The sequence below is a fragment of the Sciurus vulgaris genome (assembly GCF_902686455.1).
Source record: "Sciurus vulgaris genome assembly, chromosome: 2".
In the NCBI taxonomy this organism is placed as follows: Eukaryota; Metazoa; Chordata; class Mammalia; order Rodentia; family Sciuridae; genus Sciurus; species Sciurus vulgaris.
In genome coordinates this window covers 117970678-117988525 of record NC_136462.1, presented here as the reverse complement: position 1 = coordinate 117988525, position 17848 = coordinate 117970678, and the positions used below count along the sequence as shown (strand labels likewise).

General features: G+C 43.5%; 1 protein-coding gene across 3 annotated transcripts in view; it reads right to left on the bottom strand.

The window, feature by feature from the left end:
• THSD4 (thrombospondin type 1 domain containing 4) overlaps nucleotides 1-17848 on the bottom strand; it is a 590989-nt gene that overhangs the window by 293360 nt on the left and 279781 nt on the right. For all 3 annotated transcript variants that reach the window (XM_079122620.1, XM_079122621.1, XM_079122622.1), the window contains one exon: nucleotides 16626-16762. In XM_079122620.1, coding sequence (XP_078978746.1) covers nucleotides 16626-16762 — 137 coding nt within the window. The remainder of the gene's footprint in view (nucleotides 1-16625; nucleotides 16763-17848) is intronic.

The following is a 17848-nucleotide window of genomic DNA, read 5'->3' as shown; positions in this document are numbered from 1 at the left end:
TCAGCCTCCTGAGTAGATGGAATTACAGGTGTGCACAATCACACCCGTCATTTTCTTTTTCAACAAATTTTAGAGCATGTGTCTGTAATGATGTGACAGGAACTGGGCCAGATACTAAAAGACAGTCTAGTCTTGAGGCCCTGGTGGTCTGGTGGGATCAGGTCCAGGGCGGGTGAACTCTTCAGAAGGAAGGAGGTGGCCAGAGAAGTCGCTCCCAAGGTGATCCTTAGCAGAGCATTCAGGAATTTGCCTGGCAAGGAAGGGAAGAGGGCAACAGCAGACACGATGGTTTGTCAACACAGCGGCGCTTTCCCGTTCCCCAGCTGACGAGCTGTCGGAGCCTTGGTTTTCATTCCATGTCCTCTTCTCCCCGAACCCCTCCTGACTTCATTAAATCCCTCTGCTGGTCACTGGTTTAGAGGTAGCATGTGACTGGTTTAGAGATGACTCTGAGAATGTGATGGTAGGTTCCAGAAAAACTTTCTTTATTCAGAAGAGGATGCTCCAGAAAGAATGGGCTCCTCCTTCTGATGAACCTCATGTCTTCACAAGGTTCCCAGACCTGCAGCAGACATCCTGAAAATGGAACAGAGTGAGTCTGAGTAGCCCACCGGAGGCCGGAGTCCACCAGAGTAGAAAGATGAAGGGACGCAAGTCCTCCATGGCAGCCCTGACTCGCTCCATTAACCAGCCCTCGAGCCACAAGTGCCTGCACTGTGTTACGTGAGTTCCTAGCTCCTCCACGTGTTGAAGCCAGTGGACTGGATTTTCCGTTACCTGCAGTCAGAAGTATCCTGCCATAAAGGCATTCCAGGCTGAAGCAGGAACACATACTGAAGAGCTGAGAGATATATCAGGAAATGGCATTTTTTCCTGTATTTTTGTTGATGCATTACAGTTGTACATAACAGTGAGATTAGTCATTACATATTCCGTGCATGCAACCTAACAGTATACTTTGGCCAGTATCATTCTCCAGTACTTCCCCTCTTCTTCTCCTGCTGTTCCCTGTCCTCTTCTCTACTGGTCTCCATTTGATTTTCATGAGACACCCCCCCCTTGGCTTTCTTTTCCTTTTTCCTCTCTAGTTTCCACACGAGGGAAAATATACAACCCTTGGAGAAGATGGCATATTTTAAGAACTAGAGGCAACGTCGGGCCCAGTGGTACATGTCTGTAACCTCCATGACTGAGGCAAGAAGATCACAAGTTCAAGATCAGCCTTGGCAACTTAGCAAGAGCCTCTCAATATAAAAAGGGCTGGGATGGAGCTCAGTGGTAGAGCATCCCTGGGTTCAATCCCCAGTACTGTAAAAAACAAAAACAGAACAAAAACAACAAAAAGTCTAGAGGAATCACGGACCAGTCAATGAGGTAAAAGAATAGAAGAATAGTGGGACAAAATGACCTGGCAAAATAATGTGGTGACCTGAAGACGGTAGAGGAATTATTGGCAGTGTCCTGGCACAGCAGAGACACATTGAGATCCATATTGTAGAAGTTGATTGGCAATTCTGTATACAAAAAGGCAACATTGAGACAGGAAGATCATTAAAGGGTTTACTTTACTCATCATCTACACAAGTAAGATGAAGACTTCAAGACAGGAAGTGATGGTGGGAAGACCTATGGAGTGCAAAGTACCAAAAGTAGCCAAGGAGCTAGTTTCCTTGGGGACACATGGCCATGTGTGTGGCAGGGGAAGGAAAGAGGAACTGAGGTTGAAATTCATGTCTGTCCTGGCTGACTAATTGGATATCGTTCATGAAGACAGGCCAGCTTCATGCTGGTAGAGTTATTTTCCTTTGGGGGAATTGAGGGAAATAAGGGTGAATTCTGTTAACTCTCCCGAGGGTCAGGGTCCCTGTTAGACCCCTAGGTGAAGCTACCTGCATGCAGTTGCTAAGGCAGGTAAAGGATAGACTTGTCCCCAGATCAAATGTACCCTACGCTTAATACTTTGACGTGCGTGGGAACCACAACAACATAAGAAGCCCATGTACTGCCATGGATGATATTTGAGTCATACAACCTTGAAGAGAACTTTCTGAGCCTTTAGCAGAATCATCACTTCTGTCCAGTGACCAAAACAATAATCTTGATCAATGCTTTGAGCCCTAGACTTGTGTATCCAGCTGCCTACTTGCTACCACCATTTGGAAATAACTAGGAGGACCATTTGAGGATGCAGAGAATCCCTTGCTAATCAAGTTGATGTGGGGTGAGGACACAGACTCTGAGGGTACCTCTGTACTAGGGGCTGTGGGACCTGGGGGTATCCTGGTAACTCTTGTGAAGAATGAACAGATGAGGGGCTGGGGAGATAGCTCAGTTGGTAGACTGCTCGCCTCACAAGCACAAAGCCCTGGGTTCGATCCCCAGCACCACAAAAAAAAAAAAAAAAAAAAAAAAAAAAAAAAAAAAATGAACAGATGTATGAGGCTGGTAGCTCCAAATGAACAGGGCTGTGTCCCATGGCAATCTCAGGGCTTGCTGAGTAGCAGGTTGGTTCATTTACTCAAATAAACATCTGAGGAAGGACTATATGCTGACTCACTGCTAGACAGTGGAGGATCAAACATGAGTAAGACAAGATTAGTCCTTGGTTCAAGGTTAGTTCTGGGCATCCCTGAAGAGGCAGATGTATGCATCAAAAAAGGACAATAAACAACGACAAGTGTTTTCCTAAAGCTCTATTTGGGACACAGTAGGCAGAAGCAGCTACCCTCTCTGGGAGCCCAAGAGTAAAGGCATTATGGAAGAAATGACACCCGAGCTGAGACTTGCCAGGTGGGCAGCTCTTTGGCAAGTGCATGGGGAGGAAGAGGCATTCTGGGTAGAAGCAGGGGCAGAGCCCAGCAGCACAGAGCAGAGGGGTGGCCTAATCAGAGAGCTATGCTTGGTGTGGTATGGCTGCATTGTGAGGGGGTTAGGTCACCGAGCATCTGAATGCCATGCTAAAGACCCCAGGCTTTCACTTGCAGACGGCAGGGGAGGCACAGAGGACCCAAAAGCAGGGAAGTTGTTTACCCTGATTTAAAATTTAGAATCCCTCTGTCAGTAAAGTGAAAGCTTATCTGAAAAGAGTAAGAAAAAAGGCATGGAGACCAGTAAGGAGCCCCCTGCAAAGGTGCAGAGAGCCAGGCTGAAGAGCAGGGGTGAAGCAAAATTCCAAGAGAGCCAGGAAGGGGCAGGCTCAGTGACTGCAAGGAGGTAGAACAGACAGGACTTGGTCACCACTGGATGTGGGGAGGTGAGGGAAGGAGGCATCCAGCTGATCCAGCTTGGGAGACTAATGGAATGGAGGTACCCTGGCCAAAATCAGAAGCCCAAGCATGAGTGAGACGGGAAGGAAATATAAGGAGCTGGGTTTGGACCATGGTGGGCCTGAGATGCTGGAGCCATCCAGGTGGACGTGGACAGCAGTGTGTGAGTCAGGAGATCAGGAGGCAGGCAGGGTTGCAGAGGACACACTGGTTCCCTGGTACATTTCTGTCTTCTGACCAAGGATTAAGTTGATATGTGACTGAACAAAACTAGTAATGTCACCTGTGGCTGTAGAAGGGATGACATCACTCCAGAACATATGGATTAATTCAGAGTTTTAGATTTTCCACTGAATTCTTCAGAATTTCTGAGTTGTCATAACTTAGATGGAAGGGGTCTAGCAGCGGCCTTGTCCAACTTGCACTAAATGTAAACACTCTTGTCTGGCATCAGTTTATCCAGCTTGTCACCTGAATCCCCACTGTTCAGCACCCATTTTCTGGGAATTCATGTTTTGAATGGGGAAGGCAGTAGTAGCAATAGGAGAGGCCGTATCATGCCAGGAATCCTATTTCTTAGGAATTGTTTCTATGTTATCTCAAAAAGTACCACCTTGGCCTTGGGTCATCAGGACAGGCCGATTCTGATGGACAGGTAGTGCCTGTTGGTCAACACGAGGGTGTACAGCAGTCCTTACATCTAGGACTTGCCTCAGACCCTTTTTTCTAAAAAATAAAATAATAAAATAAAATAAATAGAAACATTCCAAGGGCATTTAGTATGTCCCTTTGCTTCAGTTTGGAAATTACGTTTGCCCATTGTGCTTGAATTCAATATAGACCTTCAAAATTTAAGCAGTGTATGCCCAGAGGGAATGGCATAGGGTATGGCTTTGAACATGCACCTTTTAAACTTTTCAAAAAGAATAGCATATGGACATTTTATTATTTAATTTTTAACAAGTGATTCAGGATGACGCTGTTCTGTAAATGCCCAGCAGGGGGACTTGACAGTGACAATACACAGGAGGGGTTTTTTGGTTGGTTTGTTTGCCTCTGAACTTAACATGCATTTTCAAAGTGCTTCCTCTTTGCAAATTCAGTTTCAGTGCTTCCTCTTTGCAAAATTCAACATTCCTTCCCCTTGTCCCAAATTCAGAAGTACACTGTAGCTGCTGAGCAACATCAGGGGGAAGTGCTGTCCCGTATATGCAGAGGGATCTGTTTTTCTTTTAATTGTAGTTTGAACCTCAATTGATTGGAGCCCTAGTTGGGTAAAAAGACCTACCAGCAGAGGGGACCGCTTCGCCCTCTGGTTACAATGTTTATGAGAACCCAGAGCAGCTCAGGGAGGCCAGGAAGGGGAAGGGCAGCATATGACAGGTGTCAGAGCTCAATCTAATCTCCCTAAAAGGAAATGCTTTGAATGCAATAAAGAAAATAGAAGATCTTTCAGTTTTTCCATCTCCAACTTTATGTTTTGAAAGATTTCAAACCTAAGGAAACAGTTGCAAGAATAGTCCACCTAAATTCAATTAGTGGTTTGTCTCCTGTGCTTCCCCCCCACCCCCCGTTTCCCCTTCATCAATTCTATCATCATTTCTTTCTTTCTTTCTTTCTTTCTTTTTTTCCCTTGTTGTACTAGGGGATTGAATCCAGTACTTCACACATGTTAGGCAAGTGCTCTACCACTGAGCTGGATCCCCTGCCCTTCTTAGTTTTTATGCTGTCCAGGCTGGCCTCACACTTGGTGATCCTCTTGCCTAGCAGCAGGAGCTGGGATAACAGGCATGTGCCACCATGCCTGGTTTCTATCATTTCTTAAGCATTAAGCCCTCTGGGGGTTCACTGTTTATCAGGGAGGTCAGACTTGTGAACCATGCAATAGGAATGAGAGAGACTATGGGGATTGGGAACACAGAAAAAGGAGCAATAATCCATGCCTGCCAGATTCAGGGGTGTGTCACTGACAGGTGACCTACGTGGAAGATAAAGGAAGAAAAGGGTTTCTAGGCAGAGGGAACAGCCCATGTGAAGGCCAGGAGGAACCAAAGACTAAAGTCTGAGTTTTGATTGTGCTGTTCTTAATCTTCTTCTTTTATCTTTTAAATTTAGATGGCAACAAGGGTTCACAGCTATTGCTAAGCTGTGGCCCACATCATACTCAGCATCTTACGTGCATCTTCTCATTTAATCCTCACGACCTTGTGGAGTCAGTACTGCTATTACTCTCACTTTACTAAGGTGGAAAAAGTGGCTCAGAAAAGTTAAGAAATTTAACAAAGGAGACCCAGCTTGAGTGGCAGAGTGAATGATCCCTACTGAAGGTCGGTCTATCTCCTTAAAGCTGTACAGGTGAAATGCTCTTGCCCAGGACACCTGAGACTTCCAGGTTCGGGGGGTGGGGGGCGTGTGGCTTACGTAACCTTTCCCACCTTGGGGTCTTTTCAGGCACATGGTCTTCTTCATATGAACCTCACACAATCCACATTTTCTATTCATATCATGACACAGATCCTGTTGCTCATTAATCCCAGGATCATCACAAAATCCTGGACAATTTCATATCTGTTACTCTCTGTCTTTGCTACCCTAGACATCAAGATCCACACAGATGAGTCCAGACACAACCCCCCACCCATCACCTCCTATTTCACCAGCAAGGCCACTTAGTGTTCACAATGAACATCACACTGAGCCCAGATCTTTACACATGAAACAGTATCTCATTTAATTCTCTCAGAATTTTATGTAGTGGTCTCCGCATCTTTAATTAACGGTTTGGGTCTCAGAAAAATTATATAACATGCTCCAGGTAACTTGACTTGTGAATTTACACCCACACCTGGCTTTGAAAGAGCAAAAGGAGGTTTGATCTGGAAACAATCAAACAAAAAAATAAAACTGTTGTAACAAAGTCTGGATAATGGTTGATTTTGTTTCTGTACACAACAACCCACAGGTGTCATTTACAGTTCTTGGCATTGTCAACAAGGAGAAATCATCCTTCTGGTTCAAAATTTCCCCACTTTTTGCCCCCCACTGCTCTACTTCCTTTTAGTTTATTTCTAGCCCTGATTTGAACAGTAATTTACGCTAATTTTCCTTAGGAGATGCTTTGAAGATGGACATGTAATTTCAGAATTGAACACTAGATGGCACAATCACCACTCTTATAAAAACTTCCTTACCGGTCCTTTCTCCATAAAGTATCAGGGGAAAAGCCTTCAACAACTGTCTGGTCTCACCTTGACTTGATATTTACTACACATATGATCTATAATGGCTGAAACACAGCATTAGCACACACACTTCCCCTCACTCTGAGGATACCAAATGTCCATGGGGGAGGAAGGAGGAAGAAAGAAATGAAAAAGCTCATTTTTTTCCAAGAGCACACCAAGTACCACTGAAACTTCAGGCAAGGCACTTTAGTTATATCATACATTTGAAACCTCACATTGGATGTGAGAGGTATTTAAATTAGGCTTCTAGAAACAGGAAGCCCAAAGGAGAAAGATTCTTCATTCCTGAAAAGCTTATCACTCCTTCACAAGGGAGACAAATACACATTCAGGTTTTGTCAAGTACAATTTTGAGAAAAATGCTAGTATTTAGAAACCAAATGTTTGACTCTGTGACATCTCCAGAACTTTTAAATGATAATTATGGCTATTACTGATCTTCCTCCCTTTCGTGGAATCCGGGGAAAATAATCCCTCTCAAGGTTTTATTAGGAGACCAGGTCCTAAAAATCCTCGGGCATTGCAATTACTAGCATCTTCCTTGGAATCATGAAAATAAACCATGATAAAAGTATGTGGGAAAATAATAAATTTCTAATCATCAGGAGATGGGTTGGTAAATAAAAATTTGATATGATCCATATAAGATAAAATAGAACTCATGGAAGATACTATTTAGTGAATGTCAGAAAATTACATCAAGAGCTGTGCTGCTCACAACAATTTTTTCCCCTCTCAAATCTAGTTTGTTCTAAAAAGTAAACAGTTACTTGAATACTTATTCTGTGTCTTTCAATAAACTTCTAATTACTTTATTTTCCTTACGCTTTACCCCATAGGACCTTTATCAGACTTTTCATGGTTTTGTCACCTGGAATACTGTTCATGATTGAAATTTCTGCCATTCTGACCCTACAAGTCACAGAAGATTCATTTTTCAATCAAGTAAAAACATAATGTAAATATGAAGTCTTTCAAAGGCTCCTAAGCACAGGTGGCTTTTCCAAGTGATAAATGAAGGTTTCCATCTAAAGGTATTATCGCCACGCAAAGAGCAGGCCCACCTGTCATAACTAAATTTCAGTGTTTTCTTTCTCTTTTAAAATATCTGTTCCGGGATGTGTGAGCAGACATATAGACCAATGGGATAAAACAGAAAGCCCAAATCAAATAATTCCACACAGTGGTAAAAATGGGGGTCTTAAAATAACGGGGAACTACTCAATTATGGTACAGGCAGAACTAGGCAGCCATCTGAAAAATACTAAAATCAAATTCACACCTTGCAAGATACACTAGGATAAATTATAAATGGATTAGTGTAAAATATAAAAAAATGTGCCAGATGAAGTGGCCCACACCTGTAATCCGAGTGACTCCAGAAGCTGAGGCAGGAGGCTCACAGGTTTGAAGCTGGTCTGGGCAACTTACTGAGACCCTGTCTCAAAATTAAAAATAAAACTGGGGTTGTAGCTCAGTGGTAGAGTACTCCTGAGTTCAATCCCCAGTTCCAGGAAATAAATAAATAAATAAACACATGGAACCATAAATTTCTGAAAGAAAATACAGGAGAAAGTTGTTGTTTTTAACAATTTCACAGTGTAGAAAGTCTTTCTAAATCACACAAATTCAGAATCAAAAGATAGAAAATTGCTCAATTTGCAATTTTAAACATTTAAAACTTCTGCACAGCAAAAAAAGTAAACCAAACCTCAGGAGCCCAGGGCTATGTAAAAAGGCTTCAAGCTAACCAAAAACCCCAAAGAAAACCCCTTCAATTTATATCCTAAATAACCTCTTTAATGTATGAAAAACTCCTACTAGTTAAGAAAAAGATCAACAACCAAAAAGAAAAATGTGGGAAGATTAGAAGAAGACAGATCACACAAAAGGAATGTAAATGGTTCCTGGGTCAGGAGGGCAAGGTCAGGGGGACTGAGGCTGGCAGGTGAGAAGCCTCAGGCACACCTTTAAGGAGACCCTGAGAACTGAGCAAATGCATCTTGGCTTTTGTATCCAAGACGCCTCAATCACCTGAACCTCATTCCAGGCCCAAAATGGTGCTTAAATATCACTCAAAATAAGATAAAGACAAATGAGAACTACATAAGACACGATTTTCCACCTATCAGATTGGCAAAAATCCAAGAGCTGGATAAGAAACCACCCCCATTCATTACTGGTGAGAGTGTGAGTTGTTCCAATTGCTCTGCAGAGCAATATGCCACCTGCCAGTTATTAAAGTCACAAATCCACATGTGCTCTGGACTCCCCTCTAGGAATTTATCCATCAGATACTTGTGAGCATGTACAGAAACCCACATACAAGTGAATTTACGGCCACACTGATGGTAATGGAATGACATACATGTGCATCACAGTTGAATTACGATTAGTTCATACAGGGCAATATCGTGCAAGCATGTAATGAAGGATGCTGGTCTTTAGGTATTGAAATGGAAATCACTCCAAGGTGCATTAAGGGAAAAAACCAAAGTACACCACAGTGTGTGTGATACACTATCATATGTGTCAAAAAGAAGGGAAAAGTAATATAACATGAATTGACTTGTAGACACATAAAAATATCTGTCTTAATAAAGAAAGTATCAAAGAGTAGTAATTTCCTGTTGGAACATGGGGAACAGGGCAGATGATGGGCAAGGGTCATATTTTTGATCTTAGAGTCATGTAAATACCTTATCTATTAAAAATACAAAATACATGGTGGTGCAAGCTTGTGATCCCAGCTACTTGGGAGGCTGAAGAAGTAGGATCCTCAAGATCAGGAACAATCTGGGCAGCTTATCAAGACCCTGTCTCAAAATAAACAATAAGAAAGGGCTGGGGTGTAGCTCAGTGGAAGAGGGCCCCTTCTTTAATCCCTAGCACTGCTAAATAAATAAATAGAATAAAATTTAAAAATCGTACCCTGTGTGTTTGCCCTCCCATACGCATGCCTACCTAGAGGCAGCACGCCTCAGGCTGTCTTTTAAATGCCTTCCTATCACATTAGTTGCTGCTCATTACAAGGTTTGACCTGACTTTTGGCAGGAATTTACACGAGCTGCCCAAACTTGGTGTTAGGATGATAGATGTTCCTTGCACATCTTCACCCAGACTTACAGGCTCCACAGAAGTCATCATTAGACTGAGCAGATGGTGTCAGGAATAATAAGAGTAATGATGATAAAGACTGACCTTGCATTGATACTACCAATAAATAACAAGCTGATTCAGCAAGAATGCATAGGAACCAAAGGAATAGGGAACTGCACTCACTTTGGTCCTTGAGTCTGAATAGAAACTGCACGGTTTTCTGCAGCACAGCTTTCTGCACTCCTAAGATTCTCCTCCATGCCTTGGGGAATGGTATCTGGATTGCTGACCTGGTATGTGGCATTGCACAGCTCCCCAGTGCCTGTACCATGATGGATGGTTTTTGGACGGTGCTGGTCTGTGCTTGGTTGAGGGGCAGGGGTGAAGGTAGGGGTGGACTATTTGACCCAGAAGACTTCTCTCTACTGAAACTTCCCTCATTTCTCTCTTATAAGTGCCAGTCACCAACCCTGTTAGAAGGATTTAGGGAAAGGGCCCCTGAACCTCTCTATCACTGTGGTCTAGAAAGGACCAAGAGGAGGGCTGGGATGGAAGCTCTGGATGTCCTGTCCCAATATGACAGAAGCAACCTCTCTTTTATCTGTTTTACTCCTGGAGATCCTGGCTGATCCCAAAGTCCATTCATGACTCATTATATCATCCTGTCTCCCGGGGAGGATTTCCGGGCCTAGAGAATGATTTAATGGAGCCGTTCCATGGCTAAAGACGCATGTGTTCAGAAAGATGTGTGGGCTCTCCGGTGGAGAGCAGACCAACCCAGGAGAGCAGGCAGCAAGCACGCAAGATCATCTCCTCGCATGTCAGGCCCTGAGCACCTCAGATGTGCTGGGTCCTGGGTTAAAGGCCTCACTGCATTTCCCCAAATCCCTCAGGTCCATAGTGTCACCGCTTGTCACCTGGACCTGGCCCTCCTCAAAGACCTTCCTCTAATGCTCCATTTAACACGTGCTTCCCACATTCACCCGCTGTTGCGGAACACAGTTAGCTGCTAGTGTGTAATTCTTTTGCTTATAAACCAACTTTTTGCTACTTTCCCCACCATATATTAAGCTCAATGAGTGGCAGGAACCGTGTGAATCTTTTCCACTGTTTTGGTGCCGGTGCCTGGCCCAGTGTAGGAGGGCCAGCAGCTGTTTATTGAATTAGTAATTATGTGTAGTATTTAAGTGTTTACTAATTATTTAAGTATGTATTAATCAAGAAGTCCAAACGATTTTTATGTTAGGTAGTTGTTTCAGTGAACATGAGAAAAATGAGAAAAATAATAGGTAATAGGAAAAATAAAGGTAGAATATGATAAATTATTTCATCAGTTTTTTGTTTTTTGTTTTTTTTTTTTTTGGTACTGGGGATTGAACCCAGGGACACTTAACCACCGAGCCACAGTCCTAGTCCCTTTTTTTTTTTTTTTAATATTTTTTCTTTTTAGTTGTCAATGGACCTTTATTTTATTTATTTATTTTTATGTGATGCTGAGAATCAAAGCCAGTGCCTCACACATGCTAGGCAAGCCCTGTACCACTGAGTCACAACCTCGGCCCCCCTAGTCCTTTTTTAATTTTTTTTTTTTTTTTTGAGGTAGGGTCTCACTAAGTTGCTTAGGGTCTCGATCAGTTGCTGAGGCTGGCTTTGAATTCACAATCTTCCTGCCTCAGCCTCCCAAGCTGCCATACCCGGCCATTTCATCAGGTTTAAGTTCAGTTTCAATTTGAGAATTTAAGAGGTCCTAAGAAGAGAGTAAGGGCTGTGAAGTTTAGTGCTTGGTTCTTCCTGCTGTTGATTATTTTCAGGAAAGGAGGTCTCACACCAGTTTCTAAATCGTTCCTTTGTTCATTCATTCATTGTATTTTTAAAGTACATTTATTGGATAATTTTATCTGTTAATCACTGGGGATACAAATATAGTCTCTCTCCTTTGGGTGCTCAAATACATGTCCAAATAACTATAATACACTATGATGAGATTTAATAGTCACAAGTGGGAAGTACTTTTAGAACACAGTTTACTTGGGGTGGAAATAAGAAAAGGAGTCCACAAAGGGTCACCTAAGCTTGGACTTAACGTGTATTAATCATGCAACTACCTGGCAAAAGAGGACAATTTACCCCATGCAATTATTCTCTTGGTTTCCTCCAGGTAACAATATAACTCTAAGCAAAGTCCACAAAATAGAACTAGTAAGCACAGCGGGGAAAAAAGCAATTTAGAGCAAATGGGTAGAGAAATGAGCAAGAGCAACTGGTTTGGTTCAGGAAGGCACAAAAATGTTTAAAAAGGAGGAAGATGGAAATTTGGCACCTACACACACACACACACACACACGATGTCATCCTTTCCTAGTTGGGGCAATAAAATGGTCCAGAGCTTATCTCTGAACCTTTGCAAACAGTGGTCTTGCTTTCATTCATTGAATAGACATGAACCTGTCTGCTGATATGTCCCGATGGAAGCCAAGTGGTGTCCCAGTACATGCTGAGTGTGGGCAGAAGGCGGGGCTGCAGGAAGAACCCTACAGCCAAGGGTGATAACTGACTGTGGGGGTGTTGGGAGAGGGGAAGGTCAATGAGCGGGGGGCTTCACAGAAGGCTCTGGGGGAGCATGTGCTCACACTTTTCTAGGTTTTTCTATTAGCTCTGAAGAGGCTCAAGGCATCGTGGTGAACAACAGAAAAAACCAAGGTGAGGGAGACAGGCACTTGAGTAGGTGCCAAGAGCTCTTGCAAACCTTCAAGACCTTGGGCTCTGGGGACACGGCCAAGGGGGGGTTTCTCTTACTTGTTTAATCTGCACTCAACTGCCCATCCCAGGTCTAAAATGAGGAAACTGCACTAGATTCAAGACTACTCTCATTTGGGTGATATCCAACATACTGAGTCACAAAGTACCTTAATTCATTTAGACATTTATCTTAAGAATTTGTTCAAATGGTAGGCTAAAGCCAAAAGTGTACACAGAACTATACTCCAGGTTGACAGGATGCATGTGCCTTCCCATTGTGGAGGCCCAAACTGGAGGCCCTGTTGGGTCAGGGAGTAACTCATCCCAACCTGGCCAACACTGGAGCCAGGAGGCCTGGACTTCATTCCTTTGGCGATAGGGAGCCCCAGATGGAATTTAAGCAAAAGAGAAGCATATCCTGATTTGTGTTTTGGAAAAACAGTACTTTTAGAAAGAAGGCATGAAGAATATAAACCTAGGACGGGGTGAGCACATGGTTGTTTTTGCATTACAATACACTACATTTTCTGTTCTCATTAGGTTCAGCCTGAAAAACCAACATTAATTGTAAACGTGTATGTAGCACTTAGTATGTACAACTCTCTTCATCCTCATGACAGTGAAGGTGGGATTAATAGTCACTACTTGACTTTGCCATTGAGGAGGTAAAGGCATGAGTGAAATCATTTGTACATAAAGTGTGAGTGCTGTGTCTGGCACATATTAAACTCCCAGAAATGGCTCCTTTCTGTCTTGTTTCAGCTACAGCACTTGTCCCCTTTGTGATTCTAAAGCCACCTATTCTTGGCAAAGCACCTACTCAAGAACTGTTCCTTCATGACCACAGACTTTTTTTTTTTTTTTTTAAATAGCAGGGACAGAGATAGGTCTTGGAGTGATCCTGACTCTGTCAGGATCCTTCAAGTTGGGAAGCCTAGCATTTCTGAAAGTTGGTCTCCAGAAAGCTAGGGATTTTTTTCCTTAGTCCTTTACCCAATATGACCTTGTTCTTTCAAATGCCTGATACACTTTCAAGTTAAAGTTCCATCTATTTTTATTGAATTGTCAGCAAAAATAATCCTACACATCAAATAAAATTTGGAATTTTCAAAAACAAACAGTTTAAACCTAAGATCAAGTAAAAAACAGTACAGCTAATAAGCTGCTTAAGACAGAAATTATGATCACATTCTCTGTTAATTGGCCTAAGTGCTATTTCATTCCCATAAATGACATCATGACTGGGCAGGGCTAGAATTGTCTTTGAGGCCTCTCTGAAGACTGGTCCTGTATGACCATTCGATGTCAAGGGGGCTGGGGTGAAGCAGGTGCAATCTCTGCAGCCTCCTATACATCTCCTGCTTTTGGAAAGGCAAAGTGGGAGCTCTGGTGCCCTTTCCCTTCAAGCCCATTTATATGCAGCCAGGGACCTGGAGCCAAAGTTTGGAATCCTGTCCCTGTCAAAGAAGGGAGAGCATCCCAGCATGGAAGGACTGGAAATGGATCCTCCATATTCTTCTGTGTTCTACCCTCCACAAAACCAGTCCTAGGATTGTCTGCTTCCTTCCCACATCCTTCCAGCTCTGAGGTCCAACATGCAAAGGAGCCTCAGCAACTGGGCAACATGGCTGTACCAGGAGCTGGAACTGAGCGCTAAACTTAGACCGGGTAGGCCTGGACCCTTTATTAGCCTTGGTGTGGGACAGGACACTCCTCCCTTTGCCAGTTTGCAGGTTTGTCAGATATTCTCATTTACTGCATCCCACTCTCCTTAACTTCTGCTGCATACCTGGCTGTTCTCTTGAACTTCACGTGGTCAGGGAAGGTTTGTGGTACCATTGCGGAGACACACACATTCCAGGAGCACTGTCTGTGAGTGACAGCTTTCTCAGCCACAAGGCAGGGAGACAGAGATAGTAATTTGAATTCCAGGCTGCCAATCAAATTCCCAGAGGGCACTTTACCCTTTGAAAACTGCAAAGTGAACAGAACTTCAGCCTGGGAAGCAAATGTACTTTCTATTTAAACTGAAGTTCTAGGGAGGTGGGAGTAGTCACAGCTCTGCCAACTTCCATGATGGAATTTTAGCAAAGGCACAGAGAATAAATATGAAGAAGAATCAAAGTGGTCCTTGTAACATCAGATTCCTATTAAGATATCCATATGTTTATCTCAGCCTTTGAGCAATTATTATTTGCAAACCGTGTTGCCCTCTAGTTTGAAAGTTTTTCATCAATTAGAAGAAATCCATAGCCATGTCCTTATCAGTGTTTGCTTTTCTTTCATATCACCAGTCCAGAGACCCTTACTGCAACACTGAGAAAAAACACTGCTTCCCCTGTGAAGAGGCCCAGCTCATCTTCCCTCCAAGTCATCTCACCACCCATATTTATATGCCTGGCCCTTCGTTGATTTGATTTTAATCAAAGGATCCCTCAAAACTTTGCTATTTAAAGTACTATCCAAGGACCAGCAACGTTAACATCACATGGGAACTCCTAGGGAAAGCAGACTCAGGTCCTTCTTCAGATCTACTCCCTCAGAATCCACATGCCCTGGGCATGCACACTACAGTGTGTTAACACTGCCCTCAAAAGATAAGAGGAAGCTAATGAATCTCTAATCTGCCCCCCCACACTCCCCCCTGCCTCAAAAAAAGCAAATACTTTTGCATAGAACACTCAAATATCATCAGATAGATGTGAGTGCCAGGTTCTGTTATGAGGGTCATGATTCGTCACTATGACATGGGAGGTTAAGTATCATCCTCCTCAACTTGAAGAAGATATACAGGGTGCAGAGAACTTAAGCAACTTTTGCAAGATCACACAATAAATCAGTGGAAGATACAGGATTTGGATCCAGGCAGGCTGACTCCAGAGCACAAATTTCTAACCATGATACCACCCCTCCTCCTGGCAGTGCCCCTGCATTCAGCAAATTAAACAATTGATTCAGGACCTGAAAGAGAAGACTAGATTACTCTAAGGTTCATTATATTAGGGTCAGTGGCATTTAGAAGCAGTGCACATCAGAGATGAGGATCTCAGAATTCCCTTGGGTTATCATCTGGGGATGCCAAGGCTTGAAGAGAGAGGATGTGTGAAAACCAGTGGTTTTCCCAAAGGAGCAGAAAATTGGAGGCCCAGACATATCTGAGCCTCTAGTGAACTTCCCAATGTGCTTCCCGCCTCCTCTGTGCCACATCCTAATTCTTTCAGGGTTTAGGTCTTCCAAAGGCATTTCATACACATCAGATACCAAGTGAGGGCTCCTACCTTTCCTAACTTTCATTCCAAATATGAGCATATTGATTCGGCTTTGACAAGATATTTTGTATCCTATTTGAAACCTCCATTTAAAAGGTGAGGTATGAGGGGAGTTTGTGCTTATAAATCACACTTCAATAGCTCTAATATCAAATAGATGTGGTGATTGACATTCAAAGTGTAACAGGAATGTTCAGATGTTATAGCCAAAGAACTCTCTTCCTTTGATGAAAGTCAGTCCTGCTAGCTATTGAGTGTTAATTAAACTAGAATCTTAGTCTGGGCTCCAGAGTCATTTACTGCTAGGTCTTAGATCCACTAATGCTTTTATAGATGAAAGCAAGGCAGAAGTCCAGGACCAATGGATGTGGCTCTCGAACCTGGGCCATCCCATCTGAGATGCCTATTTTTAACCAAATGGTGCGTTCTGTCAATGTTGAATATCCACAAGGAGTGTCTCCAACCCGAATGTTTGTAGAATATGGGGCGGGGAGTTTTTGGAACAGACTTCAGAAGCCCAAGGAGGTGGAAAACTCTTCCTGTTTAAAGTACAACTTCGGCTATAAAAGGCACTAAGCAACTTTCCTTTGGAAGCCTGCCTTGTGTGGGGGAGGCAAGATAAAACAGGCCATCCCCTTAAAATGCCAACCTTACCATGCCACCCTTTCTGGACTTACCCGGCAGTGCCCTCTCCATAACCTCCACTTCACAGGTAGGGAAGTTGTTCCAGGCCCTACCAGGCAAGATTGCCCCCTCCCTTGTGAGGTGTGTGGTGTGAACATCAATCACTTAACACCTGAAATATGCCAGCGTGAATTGAGGCAACTCCCAAAGACCAAAAGCAGAGAGCTGACGAGCGGTCCCCACCTCAGCCCTCTTCTCCCAGAACTCAGTGCCCCCGTGTGGACTGGGGAGCTGCAGCAGCCCCTCTATGAAAACAATAGATCGGCAGCCATGGAACAAACACCCCAAGAATCCACCCTGGACACGCAGTCCAGGGGACTTACCTTGCACTGTCCGGACACGCAGATGGCCGTACCATTCTGGTCACATGGGGTTCCATCAATGACCTTCTCTGCTTGCCGCACATAGAAACGGTAGCCCATTGCCTGGCAGTTCAGCTCACACTTGCGATTGCCCTTCACTGCACAAAACAGAAAAAAGAGTCAGTGCTGCAAAATCAATCAGCACCTTTTATCCCTATGTTTTTTGTTGAGATAAAAATTCACATAACATAAAATTAACCATTCTAACTAAAGTGTACGTTTTAGTATACTCACGAGGTTGGACACTAGTACCACTATCTAATGCCAGAACATTTCCATCACCTCAAAAAGAAACCTCATGCCTGTTAGCTGCCACTCCAATGCCTCCCTCCCTCCAGATCTTGGCAACCACCAGTCTACTTTCTGTCTCTCTGGATTTTGCTTATTCTGGACATTTTGCAAGTGTGCACTTTTTCAAGTTGCAAGGAAGTACTGATCTCCCATATTTGATGGCTTAGGGAAGGGCTGCATCTTGATCTGCTGGCACAGTGGAGACTCACTGCTGAGTGAATAGCACAAAGGATTTCATCATGCAAGTAACAGGTTCTGCTTTTTGACACTGTCCTGCACTTTGCCACTATCATACTTATATCAGCAATCCCACAATTTTTATGATATGACCTATACAGTTATATCAGCTTTGTGATGCTCTTTTTAAAGGCTCCTGTTTCCTGTAATGATTCGTCCACTATGAGATAATTTAAGGACTCTCTCCATCATCTTAAGTTGTGTTCAAAGTCCTAAACAATGGACAAAACATCTTCCAAGCGAACCTTGCCTACCTTTATGGTCTCATTTCCTGCCATTGTTCCTGAAATCCACATTCTACACCCAACCAATCGTTTCCTCTGTCTAGCCATTGCTCAGCTGTCCCTTCTGCCCTTCCCTCACTTGGCTAGCATGCAATTTGACCTTGCTTTAGTGCCCAGGTCACCTCCTCTGTAGGTCCCCCATGGACCCTGATTCCACCTGTGCACCCCCCCATCACAGGTGGGTTGGGCCTCTTCTAGTACAGCATGAACCATGCTTTATTGTAGCAGGGGTCTGAGGGGGCCTGGGAATGTGCCTAGTTTCATCACTTTTGCATTCCCAGCACCTGGCAGAGACCTTCACACATAGCAAACACTTCAAATCACTGAGGAATAGAAGGGATGAATACGTGCAAGTTGCCCCCATATTTTGTG